This window comes from Notamacropus eugenii, chromosome 3 (assembly GCF_028372415.1).
Source record: "Notamacropus eugenii isolate mMacEug1 chromosome 3, mMacEug1.pri_v2, whole genome shotgun sequence".
Classification (NCBI taxonomy): Eukaryota; Metazoa; Chordata; class Mammalia; order Diprotodontia; family Macropodidae; genus Notamacropus; species Notamacropus eugenii.
Genome location: NC_092874.1, coordinates 472,415,417 through 472,440,596, shown reverse-complemented (window position 1 = coordinate 472,440,596; position 25,180 = coordinate 472,415,417). Strand labels below are relative to the sequence as shown.

Genomic DNA, 25,180 nt, shown 5'->3' with positions numbered 1-25,180 from the left:
GAATGTGGGTCTTGGCCAACTTTGGGTCTAGAACTGTACTGCAATAGAGAGAACGTTGGATTTGGAATCAGAGAACCTGGGTTCGAATCTGGGCTACGTTATTTTCTTCCTACTACGTAACCATGGGAAGAGCCCGTCTCCTGTCAGATCCCCAGTTTTCTCAATGGAAGAAGGAGGGGACTGACCAGAAAACTAGTGAGGTCCTTCCCATGCTCAATTTGGCATCTGTGCAAGCATTTCTTTTCTGAACACAGTGTAGGACGATCTGATGAGTGATGGGAGATGAGTAGTAGGGTTACTAAACTGTGTTAGTTGTGCTGCATACATGAAAGTGTGACTCTGCAGTGACTCTTCATGGGATCTTGACACTCTCACCCATTCTAAACCCTAGTGGAGATCAAGGTGAGAGCCCAGAGGCTCCTGGGGAAGAGTGGACTAGGAGAATGCAGGGACTCCGGTGTCTTTGGAGTTCACCTAGGTGGCCAGAATTCGTTATTTTGTACCTTGATTTAAAAAAAAAGTCTGATCCTGGGATTCCATCAGGATGTGGAGATTCCAGTGTGAAAACTCTTTCCACTGATGTAAAGATGTAGACTGACCACTCATCACTAAGTTGGAGTCTTAGGAAGTTGCCTGGGGGTAGGAGGAGGGATTTGTATATGTCAGAAATAGAACATGAGCCTATTTTATTCTCTCCCCTGTCTCTTGTGGACCACACAATTCATCTTTTAATGCATGTCAAAGGAAACCATTCATCATTTTCTCAGCCCTGTGAGATGAGGGGCTTACCCTGCCTTTGTCTTTCCCCACCTAGTGCCCAGTGGAGCTTTGAACCTGTTTCTGGGGTAGTCCCTTGGGTCTGGTGAAAGTTCCAGACAGATATTTCTAGTCAGAGTGGTTGTGTCTGGATGGAATAGTCTGTGGGAGTCTGGGAGGGAGTGTGGTTTCCAGCATGCGCCAGGCACTGGATGTCCCATCTTTATTTCCCTGAGGTACGTGGGAAGCAGGAGCTTGACTAGATGAGCTGCCTAGCACTGGTAGTATAGTCCTCATTAGGTGTACTTGTTTGAGAAGCAGTGAACTTGTGGAGCAATGTCTCCCTAGCACTAGAAGGATGAGATTCTTGGGACTGATGTCTCTGGGAGCTGATTGCTTGGTTCCCCATTCCTCTAGCTGCAATTTGGGTATCTTGGCATCTTGGTCAGAGGGGCCAATGGGGATTCATTTATGAATTAGTATATTGGGCTGGTTAGTACTTTAAACCTTGTAGGGTAGAAGGGACTTCTGTAGAAAAAAGTGGCTATTGTGGACTCTGGCCAAACTCCTCTGACCACTGACAGGAAACTTGATTCAAAAATAAGCATTTATTAAGCACTTACTGATCCATCACTCTGTTTCTTAGCCAGGACCAGATAGTTTTGATTAGTGTTTTGTAAAGTGTAACTGCTAGGCCACCTTCTTTCATATTTTTTCATTAATTCCCTTGATATTCTTGACCTTTTGTCCTCTATGAATTTACTTCTATTTTTTTCTAGCTCTACAAAATAGTTTGATCTGAGACCTCTGAATTTGACTATAAGAATCCTGGGAGTTTTCATTTTGGGACTGGTGATTGGTGGATTCTTTCAAGTTGTACTTTACTCACTGGTTCTATAATATCAGGATGGCTTTCATTTATAATTTCTTGAAATGTGATGTTTAGCTTCTTTTTAAAAAATATTAATTTTATTTATTTTTAGTGTTCTACAATCACTACCATAAAACTTAAATTTTTTTTCCACCCTACCTACCCCACGCCTCTCCCCTCCCTCCCCGAGGTGGCATACAATTCTATATAGGATCTACACATACATTCCTATTGAATACATCTTCACTATAGTCATTTAGCTTCTTTTTTGATTGTGGCTTTCAGGTAGTCTAATAATTCTTAAATTATGTCTCTTCCATCTGTTTTCCAGGTCAGTTGTTTTTCCATTGAAGTATTTCACATTTTCTTTTATTTCTTTTAATTCTTTCAATTTTGTTTGATATCTCATAGATTCATTATCTTTCACTTGCTAAATCTTAATTTTTAAGGAATTATTTTCTTCAGTGAGCTTTTTCTGTCCCTTTTTCCATTTTGTTGATTCACCTTTTTAAGGGGTAATTTTCATCAGTGAAATTTTACACCTCTTTTCACATTTGACCAATTTGGTTTTAAATATGTTATTTTCTTGAATATTTTTTGTGCTTCTTATCAAGCTGCTAATTGTCTCTTCATTATTTTCTTCCTATTCTCATTTCTTTACCAGATATTTTTTCTGCAGCTCTTTTTTTGTTTTTTTTACAAAAACTTTTTAGTTCTTTCAGGAATTCTTGTTGGGATTGTATCCAATTCACTTTTTTTTCCCTTTGAGGCTTTGCTTGTAACTGTTTTGACTTCATTGCCTTCTTTGAGTTTATATCTTGATCTTCCCTATCATCATGGTTTATGGTTAGGTTATTACTTTTTTTGTTTGCTCATTTTCTACCCTATTTCTTAATTTGGAACTTTATGTTAATGTTGGGCTCTTTTCCCAGTGTGTGGGAGCAGGGACTCTATTTCAAGCTTTAGACATTTTTGTACTGCTATTTTCAGAGATAATTCTAGGAGCTTGGAAGTTTTATGATGCTTCTAAGGTGATATGATCTGGAGAGAGATGTGGTCATTGCTCTCCTGGTCTTTGCTCTCCTCTTTCCTCTGGAAGGGCCCCTGATCCCTTGGGACCAGAAGTGATGTTGTCCCCTTGGGGTCCCAGGCTCAGTTCTAAGACAGTTTAGGTCTCCATGGCAGGGACCCTGAGGAGAGGTTTGGGGGTAATGCTCTTTCAGGATTTACCCAGGGTGTGCCAGCTGGGACTTTGCTGCTTCCCCAATCTTCTCTGTTCCTAGTACTTTTCCTGAGATTACCTCCACTTTATCCTGTCTGTGTCTTGTTTGTGCATGGTTGTTGGCCTGTTCTCTCCCTCATTAGAGCCTAAGTTTTCTTGAAGACAAGGCCTGTCGTTTACCTTTCTTCATACCTCGGTATTTGGTGCAGTACCTGGCACATAGTAGGCACTTAAATGTTTGTTGATTTAATCTGGGAATGCAGCTGGATTATTTTCTCTTAGACATGTAGGTCATCATGATAATACTGACCATTGCCTTCCAGAGTTATACTCACAGGCCTAGGCTTAAATTAAAAAAATAATTGCCGCTTATAGAGTGTTTAATTACTGTATTTGAGTCTCCTAGCTGCCCTCTGAGGTTTGGGCTACAGGTTTTCTGATGCACATTTTATAGAAGAGTGAACTGAGACTTAGACAACTAAGTGATTTGCCGACGGTCACACTGCTAGTAAGCATCAAAGGTGGGATTAGAACCTTGGTTTTCCTGATTCCGTAGTCCAGTCCAGATACAGTGTGACATCCTGCCTCTATGGAAGTTAGCTTTGCACTCAGAGGGTCCTGATGCAAGCTATCCCTTGACAGTGGTCACCTCTATCCACTGATCACTGAGACCCTAAAGTTGGGATTTTTCACCTTTTTTGTGCTCTGGAACCCTTGGGCAGGCTAATGAATTCTGTGGTCCCTTTCTCAGAATCAGGTTTTTAGATGCATACCTAGGATTATGAAGGAAGCCAGTTTATATCGAAGTATGGTCATCAAAATATTTTAAAAAATGAATTCAGAGATGTCAGGCTCTAAGACTCCTTGTCCTTTATTCATTGGAAGTTGACTGGCCATTTGCCAGGTATGCAGGTTGTAATGGGGCACTCCTTTCAAGGCTGGATTGTACTACTTGGCAACCAAAGTCCCTTCTCCTTGCAAATTCACCATCTGTGGCTCTCTAATTGAGTGTGGTGGCATAGACACTTGCTGTCTTGCAGAATTTTGGACCTCAGACCAGGAGGCCTGAATTGAAAGAAGGAAGTCACAAGGTCCCTATGGTCACCATGGCCCCAGGGCAGATAACACCAGAGCAAGGCTGTGGCCCCCAGACAGGGAAGTGGATGCGCTGGAGACTGAGACACCCAAATCAGGAATTGAGCTTCAGTTTCTCCTTTTTGTCTTGTGTGTATACATGCGTATGTCTGCATGTATGTATTTGCTATGAAAACCAGTTTTGGGGAATGTTCCATGGACCCCTTAGATGTTATGGTGAACAGCAGTTTAATGTGCCACACTAGCTAGAGGGACAGGTCAACATAGCTTCCCTTCCAGGTGTGTTACATTTACTGGGTCAGTTACCTGAGTGAGCAGTGGCTGAACCCCTTTCAGTCTCAATACAAATAAGAGCTACAACTTGCTTATCACTTCAAGGCCTGCAAAATGCTTTACCTCAGGTATGTCATTTGATCATCACAGTAGCCCCCTAGGCACCTGCTGTTCTTATCCTCATTTTACAGATGAAAATACTGTGGCTGAGGGGGTGACACAGCTAATGATGCGTCTGAGGCTGGGTTCAGATTCAAGGTTTCTTAAGTCGGAGTCCCACCTTCTCTCCGTTATAGAGCCTACTTGCTGAGTCTCAAAAGGCATTCCGCTTAGGGTTTGTGGCATCATAGTTTGAGAGCTGCAAGGGACCATAAAGACCATCTGGTCCAACAGCCATCTCATTGACAGATACAGAAACTGAGGCTACCCAGGGAGTGAATAGCAGAGGTAATATTTGAACTGTGTCCTCTCAAGCTAGATGTAGTAGCTGGTTGAGTTCCTTCTTACTGGACTTTACTGGACTTTTTCTTCTATTTACGCTCTGTCTTAATCCATTCCTCTTTTCTCCCCACGAACAGGGCTTCTAAGAGTTTGTTCCTGGGAAACTCTCTGTCAGACTAGTATCCCTGGAAGTTTGATGTAATCCTGTAGTGGAAATCTGTCAGTGGATGGGAATGAATCAAAGTCTCTGGGAGGGATGAGAATATGAAATGTTCCAAGGCAGCTGGCTGCCTGCTGGCCCAGCCCTGGTTTGAGACCTTCTGGAGGCAGCTGGGACCTAGCGGGAGGGGAAAAATCCCTGACTCACGACAGTCTGAGCTTTTCACCCCCTTGACGTCATTGGCTCTGGACAGGGGCTGCTGGGGGAAATCTGGAAGATGGGGGCCTGTTCTGGGGGGAAACATGGCCTAATGAGAACCAGCGGGGCCTGCTGTCCTCAAGAGTAGGGGCTGACTTTGCTTAGAGGCTCCAGGGCTGAGGGGGGCCGCCTGGACGACCTCCAAGCTTGTGGTGAGCCACGGTACTAGCCTAGCCTCAGAGCAGCTAGAGACTGACCAGATGTTCATCTGTAACATCCGTGAGTCCCGAGGCTTTGATTGCAGATAGGCCTTCATGTGTTCTGTGCACCATTGGAACAGAGAGCCTCGGTGGCTACTGAATTTCCTCCTGGCTTCTGTGGTGAGGAATAACAGGAAGGCTCTGCTGCCCGAATGGGGCTGAGATGGGCTAACGTCCCAGAGAGAGTCCTGACCCGGAGCAGCCAGCTCCTTCTGGGGTGATTCGTCCCATCCACTGTCATGATTCCTCTATGAGGGCCTTTGATTGGAGGTCACTGTTACTCCCAAGAGGATGCTGATGCTAGCAGTGACCGCTCGTACTACTCATGTTCTCTGATCCAAAGCCTTCAGGCACTCCCCGTTGCCTCCAGCAGAACGATCACCATTATCATAGCAGCTCACATTAAAGTGCTTTCCTTTTTGCAGAGTTCTTGATGTAGATGATTGCGCTTGATCCCTGCACCAATCCTGAGAGGAAGGTACTATTATCATCCTCATTTTACAGTTGAGGGAACTGAGGCAGAGAAGAGGTTAAAATGACCGGTCCCTTTTGCTTAGAGCTCAGCCGTTCCTTGGTGGTACATAAGATGCCCCAGGTCCTGATCCTTTCCTAGGAACTGACCCAAAGTTCAGCAGAATTAATCAGAGTTTCCTCAACAGAGCTGATGGATCTAAACCCTATCACCACTCAATCAACGAGCCTTTATTAAGTGCTTACTGTATTCCAGGCACTGTGTGCCAGGCACTGTGCTTAAGCCCTGCGGAAAGTGCAAAACCAATCCCTGCCCTCAGGGAGTTTATATTCTAACGAGGGAGACAGACAGCTTGTGTGGCATAGACGTTACAGCAATGAACTTGGAGTCAAAAAGTTCTGGGTTCAAGTCCTGCCTCAGACATTTCTTAGCTGAGTGTCCCTGGGCAGATCACTTGACTTTTCTTTGCCTCAGTTTCCTTATCTATAAAAGGTGAACTTTGGGCTTGACCTTTAAATCTTTCACTCTATGATTCACAAGAGACCTACAAAGTAGGGAGGATTTAACATAAGCAAGCTGGTGAGGGGGTGTGTAGTGGGGGATGGGCAAAGGTCTGCAGAGGGAGGAGTGGAGTCTGGAAGGAGAGTGGGAGGATGCCGTGGTAGTGACACAGAGCACCCAGAAACCTCAAGCACCTTTCATAAGATCCTGCACCCTAGAAAAGAACCTCGCTCTTTCTCATGCAATCCCTTCTTTCTACAGATGAGTAAACTGAGTCTTAGAAAGGTTAAATGACTTATCCAAGGTCTCACAGTATATAAAGTGGAATTCCAAGCCTGCTCTGTGGCCATGCTTGGGACCTTGGCAGGGGAACTTTGAGATGTCTCTCTGTATCCTTAGTATTGCTTTTTTCACTTAGGGAGATCACTTATGGAACAAAACATCAGTTGGACACTCCCCCCAAACAAAAACCCAGCGGGGGCTCATAAGTCCCTTTGTGCTGTCTTTGGAGTTCGCTGGGCTCCATGAGTCTGTCATTAGCAAACAGGAAAAATCCACGTGGACTTGTTCTCCCCGTGTTGTGCTTATTGGTGGATCTGGAGCTGATGTGTCAGTAGTGCTTTAAGGTTGGCAAAGCTCTCTACAGACATGACCTCATTGGATCCGTGTGTGGGCCTGGGTCCGAGACCAGTTGGCCTTGCTCATTCCTCGGTCACTGGGTCAGTGTTACGTCAGTGATAGAAGACCCCCAGGGGAATGTCCTTCTCTTCGCCCTTTATTACAATATCAGCACAATTGCTCAGCCCTCTAGGGATCCCCCTCCTGAAGCTCCGGTGTTCTTTGAGGTCAGAGCACAGAGGTGGCCCCTTAACCTCCCTGGGGCTCTCCTCTGGGTGTCTGCCAGTCTCAGTGGTGAGTGACCAGAATCCTAGAGTGGCAACAGCCCAGGAAATCCATTAGCCAGAGAAGAAATGTTCTCTGGGGCAGCCACTGAGGACCCTTCCGGTCCTGTCCTCCTTAGGATTGATGGCTTTGATATTATTAAAAGCCTGGGCAGTCACCTGAACTTCTTATTCTTGTGTCTGCTGATGAAATTGCTTCTTAGTGTTAATGAAAGTGCCAGGAGAGGCTGAGCAGGGCACATATGGTCAGCCCCAGCGAGGGCAGGGCCCTGCAAAACATGGCCTGGATTTATGACCTTGTATTCCTCCTCATCCAGGGATTTTCAGTGAGTGAGATAGTCTTCATGTTTGATCCTATGTTAAAAAGGATAATAATAATGATAGCAATAGGAGGAGGAAGAGGGGTAATGGTAATGAGTGCAGGGCTGGCCTGGAGTCAGGAAGACTCATCTTCTTGAGTTCAAATCTGGCCTCAGACACTAGTACTAGCTGGGTGACTCTGGTCACATCACTTCACCCTGTTTGCCTCAGTTTCCTCGTCTGTAAAATAAGTTGGAGAAGGAAATGGTAAACCACCCCAGTATCTCTGCCAAGAAAAGCCCCCAATGGGGTCATGAAGAGTCGAGCACAACTGAACGACAAAATGTAGAGTATTACAGCTGGGTCCAGAGCATCAGCTTCTCAAGCCCAAGATGAGGGAGGCATGGTGGGCACTTGGGCTGAAGGAGTGGAACTTTGAGTGGCCTTCACGGTTTCTGTGACCTGGCAGCCCACGTGCTCCTAGATCATGTCACTAGACTGTGCTTCTTGGAATAAGAAGGCAAAGAAAACCTTTGTCCTGTGCCCTGGTCAGATCACACTATGGGTGTCTGGGAACCAGAGTTTAGGAGATACACTAGGGAAGTGCAAAGTGTCCAGGGGATAGCAGCTAGGAGCGGTGAAGGACCTGAAGTCCATGCCATATAAAGACTGCTTGAGATAACTGGTAACATTTTGCCTGGAGAAAAGAAGACTCAAATATGTGAAGTGTTATCACCTGCAAGGGGAGTTGGATGGGTTCTGCTTTCCTGGCAGGACAGACTAGGAACAATGGGAGGAGCTTTAAGGGGCCAATTGACACTTAAGAGAAGGGGAGTCCTTTCTAGAGACTGAGGTGGCCCAGAGTGAAGGGGCCTCCCTCGAGAATTCTTCCTCCTTGGAAGTCTTTGGGCAAAGGCTGGCTGACCAGTCTGGGTGTGAGGGGTAGAGGCCTTCTAGTCCAACCATCCCCCAGGAATTTCCAGAGGCGACTGGCAGAGTCTTTCTCTTTACCATGTGGGGAGGGGTCTAAGGTACAACATGGTGGCCCATCCCTGAAGTGTCCTTTACACTATAGAACAAGCTACATTTTCTTGATTAGCATTTTCTGTAAAAGTAGAAATGAAAGTTATGGTCATAAGGCAGGATGGCATAGTGGAAAGAGCTTGGTGTATGGCATCTGAGGATCTGGAATCTACCCTTTATCTTTGTATGACCTTTGGTGCTTTCCATGTGGGGCCTTTGTTTCTCCAGCTGTATGTGATATATATGATCCAAGTATATGATCCTAAGGACATTTGTCCTTGGAGAAGGAGCTTGATTTGTGTTTAATTCTATAAGCATGTCATGCCACATTACTTATAGGAATTCCCGAGTTCAGCATTTGGCAGGGGACCTGCTTCTCATAGGGATACAGCTCCACTTGTAGCCCTTTAAAAGAATTGTGACTTTGCTGGGAGTTATGTGCTAAAGCATCCTCAGTGTCAGTGACAGGATCACAGAGTATCTGCTGGGTGTGTTATGTGGGGGACCCAGAGTCTCCCCTTCCTGTGGCTCATCCAGGACCAGAACTAGTGTAGACTGGAAGATAAAAAGATGCAAAGAATGGAAGGGAGTGAGGGAGTCTGCTTTGGAGGTGATGACCAGGGTGCTCCAAAAGGGTTCTAGCTATTTTACAAAGTCAATACAATTTTGTGGGTAGAAATAGCTTTTTGGGGTTATTGGGATGACATTGGAGAGCCTGGGAGGATAATTGCCCTTTCTGCATTATTGCAGGTCAATAAGCACTGACTTCTTTCCAATTCAATTCAAAAAGCATTTTCTAAGAAGTAAAGCTACATTTTTAATAACATCTTTTGTTTTTACATCATCGCCATTTCTCCATTGTACCCTTCCTTCCTCCTCCTCTCCTCCCACAAGCAAGCAGTTCCTTATTACAAAGAATGAAAAAAGAAGAAAAAAGCTCAGCAAAACTAACCAGTAAAACCATTTTTTTGAATGCAGTGGTCCACCCCCATAGGTTCTCACCTCAGCAAAGGAGCAAGGGGAGGTTCTTTCCCATGTCTCTTCACTGGGGTCAAATTTGGTTATTTGAATTTCTCAGTGTTAGGATAGGCTTGTTTTGTTCTTTGTCTTTTCATTCATGTTGGTGTCGTCATTGTGTTTGTTTTCCTGCTTCTGCTGACCTCACCCAGTGTTCCCATGCTTAATGAGCATTTATTAAGTACCTATTGTATGCAAAGCACCAGGGCTACATAGACAGAAATGAAATTTTTAAAGTATAAATTAGACACTCTCCTTGGATGTAATTGGAATGTCAGTTTAAGTAATGGCACATCCCATATAGGACATTAGGTATAATAATAATATGTTGGGACCTAAGAGGCAGTTGGGGGTAGTGGAAAGAATGCTTGATTTAGAGACAGACAATTTGGGTTCAAATCCCTTCTTCTCTCAAATGACTCCAGTTTCTTTGCCAAGAAAACCCCAAATGGTGTCAGGAAGAGTCATACACAAGCGAAACGACTGAACAGGAAGAAATCCTACTTGTGCTGTGTGTGGGATGCTAAGCAGGCATTCTAGGCATGGAAGGCAGCCTGTGCATAGGAACCAAGATGGTGGCTGGAAGGTCGTATGCAGAGAACACCTGAGAGTCTAATTTGATTAGAATGATGCATGTGTGAAGATGTAATATGAAAAAGGGATGGAGCCAGATTGAGGTGTGGAGGACTTTTAATGACAGGTTGAGGAGTTGGCATCTTGTCCTAGACTCAGTAGAATGCTGCGGGAGCTTCTTGAGCAGGAGGATGATGTAATCAGATTTGAACCTTTGGGGAATGTAATTTTGGCAGCCATGTTGGGGAGAGAGTGCAGCAGGGAGGATCATTTTGATGGCAGTCACTGTCCAGGTGAGAAATGAAGATGAGTGAATAGAAAGAATGGGGCCCAGGAGGGTCATTAGCAAGGTGCACTTAACAACATGTCTCAACTGATGGAAAATGGAAGTGAGGGACAGGGAAGAGTCAAGGGTGACTTTGAGCTTGTGAACCTGGCTGACTGGGAGGATGGTGGCAATGTCCTCAACCAAAATGGAGACGTTTAGAAGAGGGACATTTTGGGGGAAATAATAGGTTTTGTACTTCTCTGGGATTTCCTCCAGTCACTAAAGCTTTCTCAGCTTTGGGTCCAACCTTATAGTGTTAAATGACACCTCTTTAGGGTGGTGGTCACAAATCAGCCTATAGGGCATAGTTCAGGTCACTAATCAGGTCACATCTGTGAAGACTAGTGATACGTGGTGCAAGTCTGTCTTGTGTCCTTTGAGAGAGGAAGTTGACATCTGGACTATAATATGAGCTTGATATTGATCATGAGAATGTGTATCACCAGAGCAGTTGAGGCAACACGGGCAGTAGAAATAGATCTGAAATGGAAATCAGAAAACTTGGGTTTGGATCCTTCCTCTGACATGTAGTAGTTTTGTGACCTTGGTCAGCCTCTCTGGGTCTCATTTCCCCATCTGTAAAATGAAGATATTGGACAAGATAATCTTTAATTTCCCATCTAATTCTAATAAGTACATTTGGTTCTATGATACTGTGATAAATCTGGTTTTCATCACAAATGGAGGATAAGTATGGAATTTAGAGTGAAGACTCAGAAGAAACAATAGTCTTCACTTAGGAATGTTTCCCATAGAAATGTTTGATTTTAGTTTCTACTGATCTCAGTTAGGAATGCCTTGTCCTGATTGAAGTGTCTAGTGTTTTCCACTATACATGATATTATACAAAGATTCTCTGGATCTGGTCTTTCCCCACTGGATCTGGAGAAGATTGTATCATATTTATCCTTTTTCTGCCTATCAACAGGCTTGAATTATGTCTTGACGGCGGATGTGACCAAAAAGGAGAAGGGCCAACAGCCTCGGGTGTACTTTGTGTCTCTTGGAGAAACGATGGGACAGGTCTCTGAGAAGATGCAACTTTCCTACATGGAGGAGAAGTGTGAACACTATGAAGCCCATGTGAAGGTCAGTCTAAGACACCCTTGCATTCTGGCAGTTCTCAGTAGGGGCTTCTCTTTCCCTGTTCAGATAGCATGAAATTACCAGGGAAATTCATCCAGTTGTGACCAATTCATTCACTCTTTCGACTTGTAGCAGAAGACCTTTGGGGAGGACATGTCTTAAAATTGCAATGATCCTGTTTAATCATTCTCTGAAACGTTCTCTCCTTTGTTCTTTGAGAACCAGTCAGCAGATATCCAGGAAGGGTTGTGCCCTGCATTCATTGGAGGGCTTTTCCATCCTTTGCCTTCCAAGGCTCCTCTTGGAGAAGAGACCCAGGCATAGGCTGTCAAGTTGCCTGGACACAAGGATGCTGGTTTTGCTCACATCTGTTGCTTTGCTTGGTATTGCTGCCTTCCCATATTGATCCCTAAACTCCAAAATAGTTATGGTTGGTTGAGATTATATTTTTTATCCTCCTTAATTATTTTCTGTTTATTTTAGGAGTGCATTTTTTTTACCTTCCCACTCTCTATGAATAAGGCTTAAAATGTTTTTCTCCTCTTGTAACAGTTTATTAAATGGACTTTGCCATTAAGGTTTGGAGTTAGGGGTCCAATGGAGTGCCTGGAGGTTGTGGTGGTGGATGGGAAAACACTTGAGTTAGTCTTGGAATGGGCAGATGCCATGAACATGAAGCCCCAATGACAGCTCAGGACTGTTGAAGATATCAGTCATTGCACTTATGTACTAAGAAACCCTTTGCCAGAAGGTTAGCCAGTGTGGACCCTGGAAAAGCAGGGACCTCTACATCGAAGATCTATGTTCTAGGGTTCCATTATCTCCTGACTATGTGACTTCGGGTAACATTCTTCCTCTTTAGCCTCAGTTTTTCCATCTGTAAAATGGGGATAATTGTACCTGCCCTGCCTATCTGATGTGACTGTTGTGAGGACCAAATGAGACAACGTTTGGGAAGGTGCATTCAGCAGGCATTTTTTACAGTGCTCAGTGCAGGGAGTCATAGGTGTTGAACTGGAAGGGACGCAGAGGTTCCACAAAGTTCAGTTACCTCATTTTTACAGATGAGGAGCTGATTCAGTGTCTGAGTAAGTACATCATGCTTTTTAAAGGTCTGAGGTGGACCCTGAACCAAGGTCTTTGGGAAGACCAGCCTTCTATCCACTCGATCATACTTATGCAAAGAGAAAAATGAAACAGTCTCTACCTTCATTGAACTTACATTTTACCAAGGGAGAATCTGTATGATGATTACTGAATAGGAAGTGATTTCAGGAAGTGGAGAGTATGAACAATTTATAAATGGCAAAGCCCTGAATGTGTGAGGACACAGATCAATGGGCTTCTGTAAGCTGGAGGACTTGGAGATGTCTCCAACTCAACATGCCCCAAATAGAACCTGGTACCTTTCTCCCCAAACCTACACCTCCTCCTAATTTCCCTCATTCTGTCTAGACTACTGTACCTTTTCCTGGCACCCCCATCTGCAACTGCAGAGTCATCTTTCCCTCTTCCCTCTTCTTTCTCAATGACCATCATCTCTCCTCGCCCTCTCTCTCTTTTCTGCTCCCTCTCGCTCTCCCTCTCCCCATCTCTCCTTCTCTCTCCCGCCCTCCTTCTTGTGTTCAGACCCCTTGAGAAGGCTGTCTATGATCTATACCTCTTTTTCCTCTCACACTTTTCTTCTCTCCACAGTCTGGCTGCCAAGATCATCTGTCAATTCAAACTGCTCTCTCCAAGGTTACCTAGTGTTTCTTAATCACCAAGTCAATGGTTTTCTCACAGTCCTCACCCCTCTTGACTTCTGAAGCTGTTGACAGTTGTGACCACCCTCTCTCTCCTCTCTGTTTTCTCTTGGTACTCCTCCTTCCTGTCTAACTACTCCTCATTCTCTCTCTTTTGCTGGATCATTTTCTAGGTAATGTCTGTTAACCATGGTTGTCTCCCAAGGCTCTTCCCTGGCTCTGCCTCCCTCTATACAGGTCTGCTTGATGATCTCATCAGTTTCCATAGATTAGATTATCATCTCTATGTTGATGGTTCAAATCCACTTAACCAGCCCTAACCTCTCTGCTGACCTCTTGTCTTGTGTCTCCCCGTACCTCTTGGACATCCTGAACTGGATGTCCCCTGAGCATTTAAAACTCAATCTGTTCAAAATTGAATTTGTTATCTTTCCCACCAAGCTCTCCCATCCTCCTAACTTCCCAATTATTGTTGATGTTTCTCAGGTTTTGGCATCATTCTCAATCTCTCACTCTGTCTTACCCACATTTCCAATCTGTTGCTACATCATGTTGGTGTCACCTTTGCAGCATTTCTCCAGTTATCCCCTTCTCTCCTCTGGCACTGCCCCCACTCTAGAGTAGACCCTCATCACCTCACACCTAGACTGTTTCAAGAGCTGTTGATGGATCTGCCTGCCTCAAGTCTCTTCCCACTCCAGATCATCCTCCTTTCAGTCATCAAAGTGATCTTCCTAGAGCACAGATCTGACTTTGTCACCCCCATTCAACAAACTGCTGTGGCTCCCTACTCCTTCCAGGATCAAATACAATATCTTTTGTTTGGCATTCAGAAACCATCACAATCTGGCCCCAGCTGTTCTTCCAGAGTTATTGCACAATACTGGCGCCCACCCCAGCCCCTTGGACTGGTCCATTTGCTCTTCCTCTTCCTCACGCAGCCTTCCCCCTTTCTTCTCTGTGCCTTTGCATGGGCTGCTGCACTGCAAAGGGTATTTTCCCTCCTTACCTTTGATGGTTAGACTCCCTAGCGTCCTTCCAAGCTCAGAGCAAATGCCACCTTTCTATGTGAAGTATCTGGAGAGTCTCCCACCTGTTAGAATCCTCCTGCCAAAATCACTTTGTATTTTCATGTCTTTGTATGCACTGCTTTCTCCCAGTGGACATAGTCTCCTTGAGAGCAGGGACATCTCTTTTGGCCTTTGTATCCTTAGCACCTGGAAAGAGTCTCATACTTGTCAGGGGCTCGGTGATTGTGTGTTGAATTAAATCCCTCATTCCATCATGAAGCTTTTAAAATTGACCAAAACAAGGAAAAATGGGGATTTAATTAAAAAACAGAAAGAAACCCACAGTGACTGCAGTCCACAGTGAAAAAGGTGAGCTTGAACCACTGGATTTCCATGAATATTTCTTTCAAAGTATATTTTCTTGATTTTTCTCTCTGAAAAACAAACAAGCTAATAACAAAAAATCAGTGAACCTAATTGAAGTATCAGAGTATCGCACCATGATGTTTCAGGAGACAAGGATAATGTGTGTGTTCAGATTTGTTCTGTGTTCTAGCTTCAAGGACCAGAGAAACCTGAAGGTCTAAACCTTAAAAGGATCTCAGAGGCTACTTGTCCATTCTGTAGATGAGGACACAAGGTCCAGGGAGGGGAGGGTCCCTGTCTGAGGTCACACAGGTAGGCAGGCAGAATTAGGACTCAAACCAGGCCCTCTGACCCCCAAATCCATTGCCCTTCCCTTGTGCCTTGCTGAAGATCATATGTCCACAGTGCAGTGCTCTGTGGAATCCACCAGAGAAGCATGGCCTATAAAAACATGCATAGTTTGAGAATTGATATCCACATTAACCACTGCTTAAGATGCCACATATTTGGGGCATGAGAAGTGGTTTTCCTACCCAGAGTTTTCTGGATTCCAACAAAGGGCTAGAGTTAAGGGGATAAGGGAATAATGATATTATCGGACTGGTTAGGTATCAGGGATGTGGACCAGCTGTGACCTCCATGGCTTATGGTTTATCCAGCTGTGGGCAACAGCTGTTGGGGCTGTTGGCTCATGGGAGAGAGGTTGCAGGACTCGAGGGTGGAGGTTATCTTAAACTGTCTGGGCTTCCCAGAGGAGCCCGCATGAAGGGCTTTGGGACTCTCCTTGGCTTGAGGCACTTAAAAGGTCTGTGCAGCCTCCAGAGCCCTGGAGCAGAGTTTTTCCCATGGGGACCCTTCACTCAACTTCATAGAAATGTCTGGTAAGATAAATAGAAGAATTTGAGTTTACTTAACACCATCTGGTCAGCAGATGATGATAAGAGGCAGGCTGTGACTGGCAATTTGTGTCTTGTTTGGGACATCTTTATGTAAAGCTTCTGTATCTTTTCCTTTCCCCGTAGGATGTTCCGTCCAGATACAGCAGGATGTATAATCTAGATGGATGGATGCCAGTGGGGCAGGTTACTCATTTGGGGGTCTTCCTCTCCCCAATCATCTTATACTTCTCTTGTATATATTTTCCACATGCCTCTACATGTATCTGTGGTCTCCCCCAATCGAGTGTAACCACCTTGAGGGCAAGGACGATTTTTTCTGTTTTATCGTTGTATCCCTAGTGCCTGGCACAAAGTAGGCACATCATAAAGTTATGTCACTTGATTTCTTGATTTTGGTAAAGCTGTAATATCATTGATGTGATTGTGGGGGATGGTAGCCCATCCAAGCTTGCTCATGCTCTGTGTGACCCTTGTCTTGAGGCTTCCTTAAATCCTCCTTAGGCAGAAGTGGGATGGGGGGAGGTGGTGGAGACTACGTGTCTCTGGTGGTATGTCTCTGGGGACCAGTGGAGCACACAGACGGCTCATTTGTTATCCCTAAGACTTCCTGTGAAAGCAGCCCACTTCTTTCTCTGGTCAACCAGTCAACAAGCATTTATTAAACTCTTAGTTTATTTGAGGTGAGGTGTTAAGCTCAGAGGCCACAAAGACAAAGCAGAAACAATTCTTCTCTTCAGGGAGTTTCCATTCTTACAAGGAAGACTTCTATGTAGAAATAGACACAGAAAAGATAAATAGAGAGAAAAATGAAGATAATCTTGGAGAGGAGACTGGGAAAGTCCTCCTGCAGAAGGTCACATTGGGACTGAGTCTTGAAGGAAGCCAGGGATTCCAGAGGCTGAGGTGAGGAAGGAGAGCATTCCAGGTATTGAGGACAGTCAGTGTAAAGTCCTGTAGATGGGAGGTAAAGCCTGCCATTGGGAAGGAGGCCAGCATGGCAGAGGGGTGTAAAGGATCAGAAGACTGGGATAGTTGGGTGGGGCCAGGCTTCCAAGAGCTTTTGTACTGTATTTGATCCTAAGAGTAATAGGGAGACATTGGGGGTTATTGAGAGGAAGAGGAGCTATGCTTTAAGATGATCTCTTTGGCAGTTGTATGGAAGTTGGGTTGGGGAGAGACTTCATCCAGGCCATCCAATGGAGGCTCTTGCAGTAGTCTAGGGAAAAGGTGATGAGGGCTTGGTTAGGAAGGTGGCCATGTGGGTACAGAGAAGGGCAGGTATATCAGAGACAAGACTTTTTCTGGAAGCAGAACAAGATTTGATGACTTATTAGCTCCTTGGGGTGAGTGAAAGGGAGGCGGAGAAGATGACTGTAGATATTGGGAAGTCAGTGATGCCCTTGAAAGTAATTGGATTACATAGGTTTTCTTGAAATAGAAGTTTATTGCTTGATATTTTGAATCTTCTCTTACATTCTGCTGTGTACATGATATATTTTTCTTTTCCTATTTTGTATTTAAGTTTATAGCATTTTTCTTGTTCTTTTATTATGTATTTAAATTTTAGAAAAACCCAATTAAAATAAATAAAAAAGGAAGTAATTGGCAAGTTTATCATTGGAGAGGGAGGTTGAGGGGAACAGAATGAGCTTGTATGGTCCTATATCTCTTTGAAATCTGTAGTGCATCGTCTGATGTGTGTGGTTCATTCTTCTTTGGTGGGATGGTACAACCTGTTTATACCCTCTGTTCATGTCTCCTTTGATCTTTGGGTGACTCAAGTTTAATTCTTCAGAGATTATTTCAGCGATAGGTTCCACAATCTCTGAGTAAGACTCCTTCTTAAATTAGAACATTAGCTCTTTGAGGCCATGGACTGTTTGGTTAAGGTTTTTGTATCTGTGTTTCCTTTTACAATTTCTGCACATGATAGGTGCCTAATAAATGCATATTGAATTTTGAATTCTTCATTGGAAGGATACTGGTATTAAAAGATGTGCTGCCATTTTAGGGAACATTTGGTAACTTTCCAAATGCAATTTGGAATTCCAACTCCAAATGCAATCCAGCCTGCTTTGTTACAATTTGGGCCTGGCTCATTGTTCTCTCTAGTGACTATCCAGAACATACATGTACTAGTAGACCAGCTCTAGGAACTGTCCTTCCTATTGTGTGTTATAGTATGGACAGTAGAGTTTCTTTATCCAGTTGGTTTTTCTTGTGTGAATAGTGTAGCCAAAATCTTTAGAGTGATTTTTTTTTTTATCGGATCTGTAGTGTCTCTGGTGTATGTGTGTGTGTGTGTGTGTGTGTGTGTGTGTGTGTGTGGGTTGCTTCAGGTGAGGAATCCTTGCTCTCAATGCATTTTGCATCCTGTCTGAAGTTTATTATGCTGGAGAACTGCCTGGGGCATGGAAAGGTTAGATACTTAGTCCAGGCTCAGCCAGTCAATGTGCATCAGATGGAGGATTTGAATCCAGATCTTCCTGATGTCAGGGCTAACTCTCTATTTACTTTGACACACTGCTTCTCTTAGAGTGATTCTGGATCTTACAGATACTTTAATAGTTTAGCATTAGAGAAATCTAGTCCTCCTCCCACCCCCAACATTTAGGGTGTTTGGTGTAATCAGCACAACATCCTGTGCAAATAGGAGAATTTGGAGGATCTCATCATGTATTCTGAAGACTTTCTATTCCATTTAGATTCTGTATCATCTGTCCTCTGTGACAAGAAAGAAACCCTCTGGGTCAGTAGTCAATGAAATATTCTCCTTTGTCTTTTTCAATAGTAGTCCCAACTACCATTTCTCCAAGCATTCTATATCCTCCTCTCTTATGGAGCTTGAGAACTGCTCTCTTGGTGCCCCCAGAATTGGGACACCTCTTGTGTGGGGCTCCCCTGTGTATACCTGGTCTAATCCAGATGCTCTTCTGAGTTCTTTTGCGCCCTAACTTCCTCATACAGTATGTTGGGGACTGTGAGATATTGGAGTCCAAATGTGGTTCCTTTATTGTCTTTGACAGAGAAAGTAGATTTTAAAGTAATGTTGATCAGTTATTTCCCTTTCTAATCTATTCATCATCCTTCTGTCAGTTTCATCCTTAGATGTTCTCAGCATGATGGCTTCTTACCACGCTTTCTGCAAGTTTGCTTTCCCCTCTGTTCTTTCTGTTTTATGAGGTGCTACTTGTGATCATCCTCTCTCTTCTGTAAGGTTTTGTAAATGAGTCTGTGTTCTGAACTGGGCTTGCCCTTTGCTGCTGGATCTCTTTGCTTGGCAATCAGAGCAAGAATTGACTGGCTCACTCTGGTTTGTCTGGCCTCCCTGTTGTAGGGATTGATTTATACTGGTTCATCATCTAAGGAAATGACACTAGTGTGTTTTGATGTCTGCTCTTTGATGTACTTCCTATTTCCAACATCAACAACTCATTCAAATAGACCAGACTGAAGTAGTTTTATTTGCATGTTGTATTTTGGTCTCATTTTTATTCTTTGTCCTCATTTGCTATTGATTTGATGTTTCCTCTAATAATTCACTGGCCTGGCTATACATAGACAGCTTACTTGGAAAGGCCTTTTAAATGAGGAAACCATCATTCGCTATCTGTTAAGATACAGTCAATTCTGTGTTTTTATGAGGCTTTTTATCATATGGAATTATGTTTCAAGGACTAGGATTTGATCTTCACTCCCCCCTAATCATTGTAATAAGCTGTGTCATGATGGAGTTTCATCATAGTCAATTCTTTGTCCATTCCAACACAACTAGTGGCATTTTATTTCAGCAAAGAAATGCATTAGGGTCTCTTAAGGAAGGAGTCTGCTTTTTGCTTGCTGGGTCATCTCTCTGTGTTCTTGATAATAAAAATGGAGATGATGGGGTGGGGTGGGGGGATCAGGAAAAGATTTATGTAGAGGGTGATGTTTGAACTGAGTTTTGAAGAAAGCCAAGGAATCTAAAAATCAGAAGTGAGAAGAATGTAATTCAGGTACAGGGGCAACCCCCATGCAAAGTCACAGGGATGGAGGGATGTGTACAAAGAAAGGTGTTAGGGTCAGAGTAGGCTGGTGAGAGCTCAGGGTGCAGAGTAGGGAGGAATGTGTAATGAGAGGAGCAAATAGGAGGGGACTAGGAGAAGCTTTACAAGCCAAACCGAGACTTTATATTTGATCCAAAAGGGAAGGCAGAGCCATTGGAGTTTATAGAGCTGGAGAGTGACTCATATGCTCTGCATTAACAGCTTGGCAGCTGAGTGGAGAATGTACTGGAGGGAAGAGAAGAGACACCAGGGAGAGGGAGCCCAGTTAAAAGGCTATGACATTAGTGTAGGCCATGGATACTGAGTGCGGGTGAAGACCTTGGGTCAGGTAAGGCAAGAAGCATTTATTAAGTGGCGACTGTGTACCAAGCCCTGGAGATATGAATACAAGCAAAAAGGGACAGCCCATACCATCTTGTAAGGGTATGAAAGGGAGCTGAAAACGAGGAGGGACGAAGGGGCATCCAAGTAGGGGGCATGGATCTTTAGTTCCTGAAATTATTTCAAGGTTTCCTGTGGTGTGACATAATCGAGAAGTAATAGGAAATGAAAGATCTGGTTTCAGGTTAACCACTGGATCGCAGAGGATCACAGCTCTAGGGTTTGCATGTTCTAACAGAGGCAGCAAGCTTCCTCTTTGGTCTTAGTGAGTTTTTGGACTAGCCAGTGGATTTTTTCCCCCTTTGAGAACATGCGAGACACTTTGCTTTTGCTTTCAATGTCAGATTCAGTTTCTCTATCTCCATGGACATTTATGAGTAATTCATCATCAGGAGTGTTGGCCAGGGAGACAGAAATCCCCTTCCCCCAACATCTTGAAAGAGAGACACATCTGCTTCAGTGGTTGTGATGTACACTGTGGCTCAGAGTGGTGGTGGTGGAATTGGGACCTTTGGATTCAGCAAGTGAAAAGAGCATTAAGGGCTTGTGGTACTGAGTTAACCCATACTGCAGGCCTCTGAGCAAAGGCTGGATGACCCCTTGTAGATCAGGCTTTGGGACCCTGGAGAGGTCCATATTGGTACAGGCTGGAGGAGAGCAGCTAGTCTGAGGCTCGTCTAACTCTGAGGCTTGCTGCTTTGCCTCCAAAGGGCCAATTGCTTTCGATAGTAGAATCTGTCATTATCTTTTCTTTCAACTCTTTATCCCTTTTCTTTTTATGTCATTATTTTGATAAGGAAACCCACAGTGACATGGAACCAAGTCATTTTTCTTGTCTGGCTTTCATTTCTCTTGAGAGGCAGTGTAGCTTAATGGATAGAGCTGGATTTAAGCCCTGCCTCTGACACTCAATGGCTGTGTGACCCTGGGTAAGTCAGTTAGCCTCTTTAAGTCCTGGGCAGCTCTCTAAGACTAGAAGCTGCTGCATTGGTAGATGGAGTTGAAAAGAACCATGAGTCCAGTCCCTTTTCCTGTCCTAATCCTTCCCTTGTCTTCTCTTGTCTTCTCTTTCCTCATCTATTCCTAAAACCTGGAGTAAGTCTCCTGCTTCTCATGTAGACCCAGCCTTGGCTATGACCATATCCATCACGCACTTTCCTCTTGGTGTGGGAGCTCTGCCCTCGAGACACATAGACCACATCAAAGAGAGGTGGGAGCTCTGGTTCCTGCTCACCTTCAGCCTTTAGACTGTTGGTCCAGAAGAACCTTTCTTTTTCTCCTCTGGTAGAGAGAAGAAAACATTTAACTCTGAGCTATGTCAGACTTTACTTTAGAGGGGTTGGAGGGGACCGGTAATGGGCAGTGAATGAAGATTGATGGGCTAAGTGGCATTAGGACGTGATTACACATTTTCCTGGAGAGGAGAACAGAGGAAGGGGACCAGCCCAGCTGTTTACCTCCCCCCACCTCTGTGGGCTTCCTGCATCAGGGTGAATGCTGAGTTAGATCTTAGGAATGATAATGAAAACCATGTGTTTGGGTAGGAAACATGGAGGAAGGGAAGCCGTGTGGGCCGAGGGTCAGAGATTCTCTCCATGGCACCTACAACATCAAGGGAGGGTGCAGTCCTGGAGTTGTATTTGAGGGTGGAGGTGGCCCCTGGGAGAAGTTATATGGCCTGTGGACTATTGTTACTGGGAATTTAGGAAGGATGCCTTCTGGGAAGGAGGGAACATTATTGTGCAGAGTAGGGTACTGAATCAAGCTTTTTTTTATCTCTTCAAGGTGTTGGTAATTACTGCCTCTCTCCATGCACCCCAAACAAAGGGTCCTGAGTCTTCTCCTCTCCTTTCCCCAAATTGGAATCTCATGTGTTGTTGCCTCTAGGGCTGGAAGCAGTGAAACCTTGAGCCTTTGTAATAAACAGGTCATTTTGTGAGTGAACCTTTGGTAGGCTTGATTATGGGAAAGATATGGAGGGCAGCACCAGCTGAAATGGAATGAACATGGACTTGTGCCTGCCTTTCATTGTTGACCCAGCAGTTTGATTGTTTCCCAAGATGGCCACTTCAGAGCCACTTTATTTCATGGCACAACAGTCAGGAGACAGTGGTTGTGGAATGGTGAGCTGTACTGGTAGTAGAATACAAGCTCCTCCAGGGCAGGGGCATTTTTGTCTTTGTATCCCCAGTGCCTGGTGCCTGATACACAGTGCATGCTTAAAAAGAGCTTGTGAATTGATTACCAGAACCCTACTTTAAACTCTACAGTGTTTTACCTAGATGACTCATAGTCCTGAGAGGATGGAATGCGTCTTTCTGAATCTGGGAGGAGCCCCAAGGTGGCTGATGGTGGTCATCTTGTGATGGAGAGTCCCAAGGCAGGAACAGTTAGAATGCCAGGGTGGAGGGCAGCATCAGAATTGAGAGGAGAGACACAACTAAACTGTGGCAGGCAAAGGCAGAACAGGGGGAGTGAGTGAGGCAGTCAGGAGAAACTAGAGGATCAGAGGTCAACGTTCCATAATTCCAAGGGAAAGGCAAACTCTGACCTCATTGGCTTTGGAATACACATGGTCCGTTGAAGTAAATGGGCATGGGTAAGACCATGTAAGCCTTTCAAGTGGAGAGGCAAACCCTGAATAAACATTTCCTGTGTGTCCAAAGATAGTGCTACCCACCTGTCTCGCATGTTGGGACAATGCATTATTGCGCTTTCTTTCCTCCTCATCTCCTCTCCCTACAGATGTTCCCCCAGTGAGATTCCTTCTGGTCTCTATTTAGGAAAAAACAAATTAGGGAAAGCAGAAATGAGGCATTATTTTTCTTTGTTGTTAAATCTTGACCCTGACAGATGGTGGTCAAGCTTCTTCTTGGATACTTCTAGGGACAGGATGCTCACTATCTCTTGAGGCAGCTTGTTTCATTTTTGAAAAGCTCCAGTTATTAGAAACAGTAGTTCTATTTTGGTCACAAAATATGAGAGGGGGGGGGAGAGAGAGAGAGTTCTACCATAACTATTTTTATTTTTGGCGTGGGGTAGGGTGCATCAAGTTGCAGAGCAGGGTTTGGGAAACGCTTCACCTAGAATTTAAAGCCATCCTTAGAAATGGCCCATTTTGTATTAGACCAGGTTGAGTAAGGATCAGTACAGTGGCCACAAGGGAATGGTATGGCATAATGATTAAAATTTTGGATTGGGAGTCAGGAACATCTGGACTCTGTATCTTCATTTGTAAAAAGGGAATAATTAGAACCCATAATAGGTATATCCATCCCCATGGTCTTCCCTGACAGAATGGAAGCTCATCCAGGGCATGAAGTATCATTTTTGTCTCAGTATCTCTAATGCCTGGCACATAGTGGGTACTCAAATAAATGTTTGTCGATTGATTACTCAGTGGCCCCATCCTCACTGGGCACTTGTAAGACACAAATGAACTCCGGTTCCTGGAGTACTTTGCATACTCTCTGGGCTCTGCAGAGGCACATTTGCAGTTAGTAGGTCTTCTCCCTTTGGCAGAATGTGGTCATTACTGATGGCCATCTCGCCTCCATCCTTGACCCTATGTGTTCACCTGGAAGGGAAGCTTCTACAAATTCCATCTTTTGAAAGATACATAAGATGGCGGGCCTTGAAGAGGGGGCAGAAGGTAGCATTTTAGTGTAGGAGAATTTTCCACAGTTTTGGATACAGTTCAGTATTTGGCCTGGAGCAGAGAGGAAAGGCTTCTCTTTCTCTTGAGGATGTTGGTATCAGAGACATAGTCCTGGAAGGTCTCATTTTACAGATGATGAACCAAAGAAATCAAGTGACTTGTTTAAGGTCACACATAGGCTTATAGCTAGAGAGCTCATGGGACTTCAAAGGCCATCTGATCCAACCCTGCCATCTTATAGAGGAGATAGCTGGGGCTCAAGGAGTTTCAATGAGTTGGACAAGTTCATATATGTTTGAAGCTGAGAGGAAACTTAGAGGCCATTGAGTGAGGCCCAGAGGGGTTCAATGACTTTCAGTGAAACTTTAAAAGTGGTTAAATGACTAAGTACCCAAGATCATTCAGCTGATCATTGTCAGCTGCCTGAGTGAATTCTTTCCATGTTCACCATAGCCACCCTTTTCTTGGTTTTATAGCTTTCCTATATTCTCATTTTCTCTCCCAGCTGACTTTTGAAAGATTGCTAGACAAGTTTCCCTTCTGCCATCTTTCTCCAAGTTGGTAATGTAACTTTGAACTTTGAACTACCCCAGTATTCCAGGCCCAGGTGCCCCCTATTTTGGCGCAAAAATGGTATGATATGGTTGACAGGACATTGGGTTTGGAGGAAAAGGACCCTCCTGCTCTTTTAGTCAATTACTAATTGAAAACTCCAGGATCCACCCATAGGGTGAGTAGGTATCTTCTCTGGGCTTCTAAACCTCAGCCAAGGTAGAAATGTTCTTCTCTTGTAACCTAATAAGCAGTAGAATCTAAAACAGACTCCTGGCCATCAGCAGCCAGCCTCCAGCAGCATGGCCAAACCCATCCCCTCCCAGTGAGGAGTGAAGGACTGACACAGGCCCAGGGGACCACTTAACATTCTGAAATGAGACCCTGAGTGTGTTGAATGGAAATTGTGACTGGAGATTCAGAAGAGAAAGTTAAAGGGCTTGGTTAATTTGTTTTGAATCTTGACCTTCTGTTGAGTGGTCCAGTATGTTTGCTAAAGCTTAGTCATGGTGAAGTTGGATTGTTTAAACTGGAAGGGGCCTGTGAGTTCCTGGGGTCAGAGATGAAGAGCTGGCCCAGAACCTTCAGGATCTTGCTGAGATTAAGCAGCGAACTCTGGGAGATGCTCCTAGGAGGAGAGTTCGTTTTAGGACTAGAAGCCTTCCCCTCTTGTGTATGTATCACAGACCTACCCTCTGGCAGTTTGGTGAAGTCCAAGGGTGGGCCTTATCTCAGAATAATGTTTGCTTTGTAAAAAAAATTCACAAGGGAAGGAAATGCAGAATTTTAGCTAGAGGTTGGTGAAATTAAAGAGGTAATATTTTCCCCATCTAAAGTCACAGATGCCCCTGGATTCTATCCACAGATCCCTTGGGGGAGGGGTCTGTGGACCCCAGGTTAGGAACCTCTGCTCTAGGACCATAGATATAGAAGGAACCCTTAGAAATCCTTCTGGATTATAGAGGTAGAGCTGGAAGAGATCCCATTCTCCTAGTTGGACAGGGGGGAGATGGGTGAAACACAGACTGACTTTCCCAAGGTAGCC

At 44.4% G+C, this 25,180-nt stretch overlaps 1 protein-coding gene across 3 annotated transcripts in view; it reads left to right on the top strand.

The window, feature by feature from the left end:
- The window catches only part of ITGA9 (integrin subunit alpha 9), a 406,938-nt gene that overhangs the window by 147,349 nt on the left and 234,409 nt on the right, over nucleotides 1-25,180 (top strand). For all 3 annotated transcript variants that reach the window (XM_072598903.1, XM_072598905.1, XM_072598902.1), the window contains one exon: nucleotides 11,321-11,481. In XM_072598903.1, coding sequence (XP_072455004.1) covers nucleotides 11,321-11,481 — 161 coding nt within the window. The remainder of the gene's footprint in view (nucleotides 1-11,320; nucleotides 11,482-25,180) is intronic.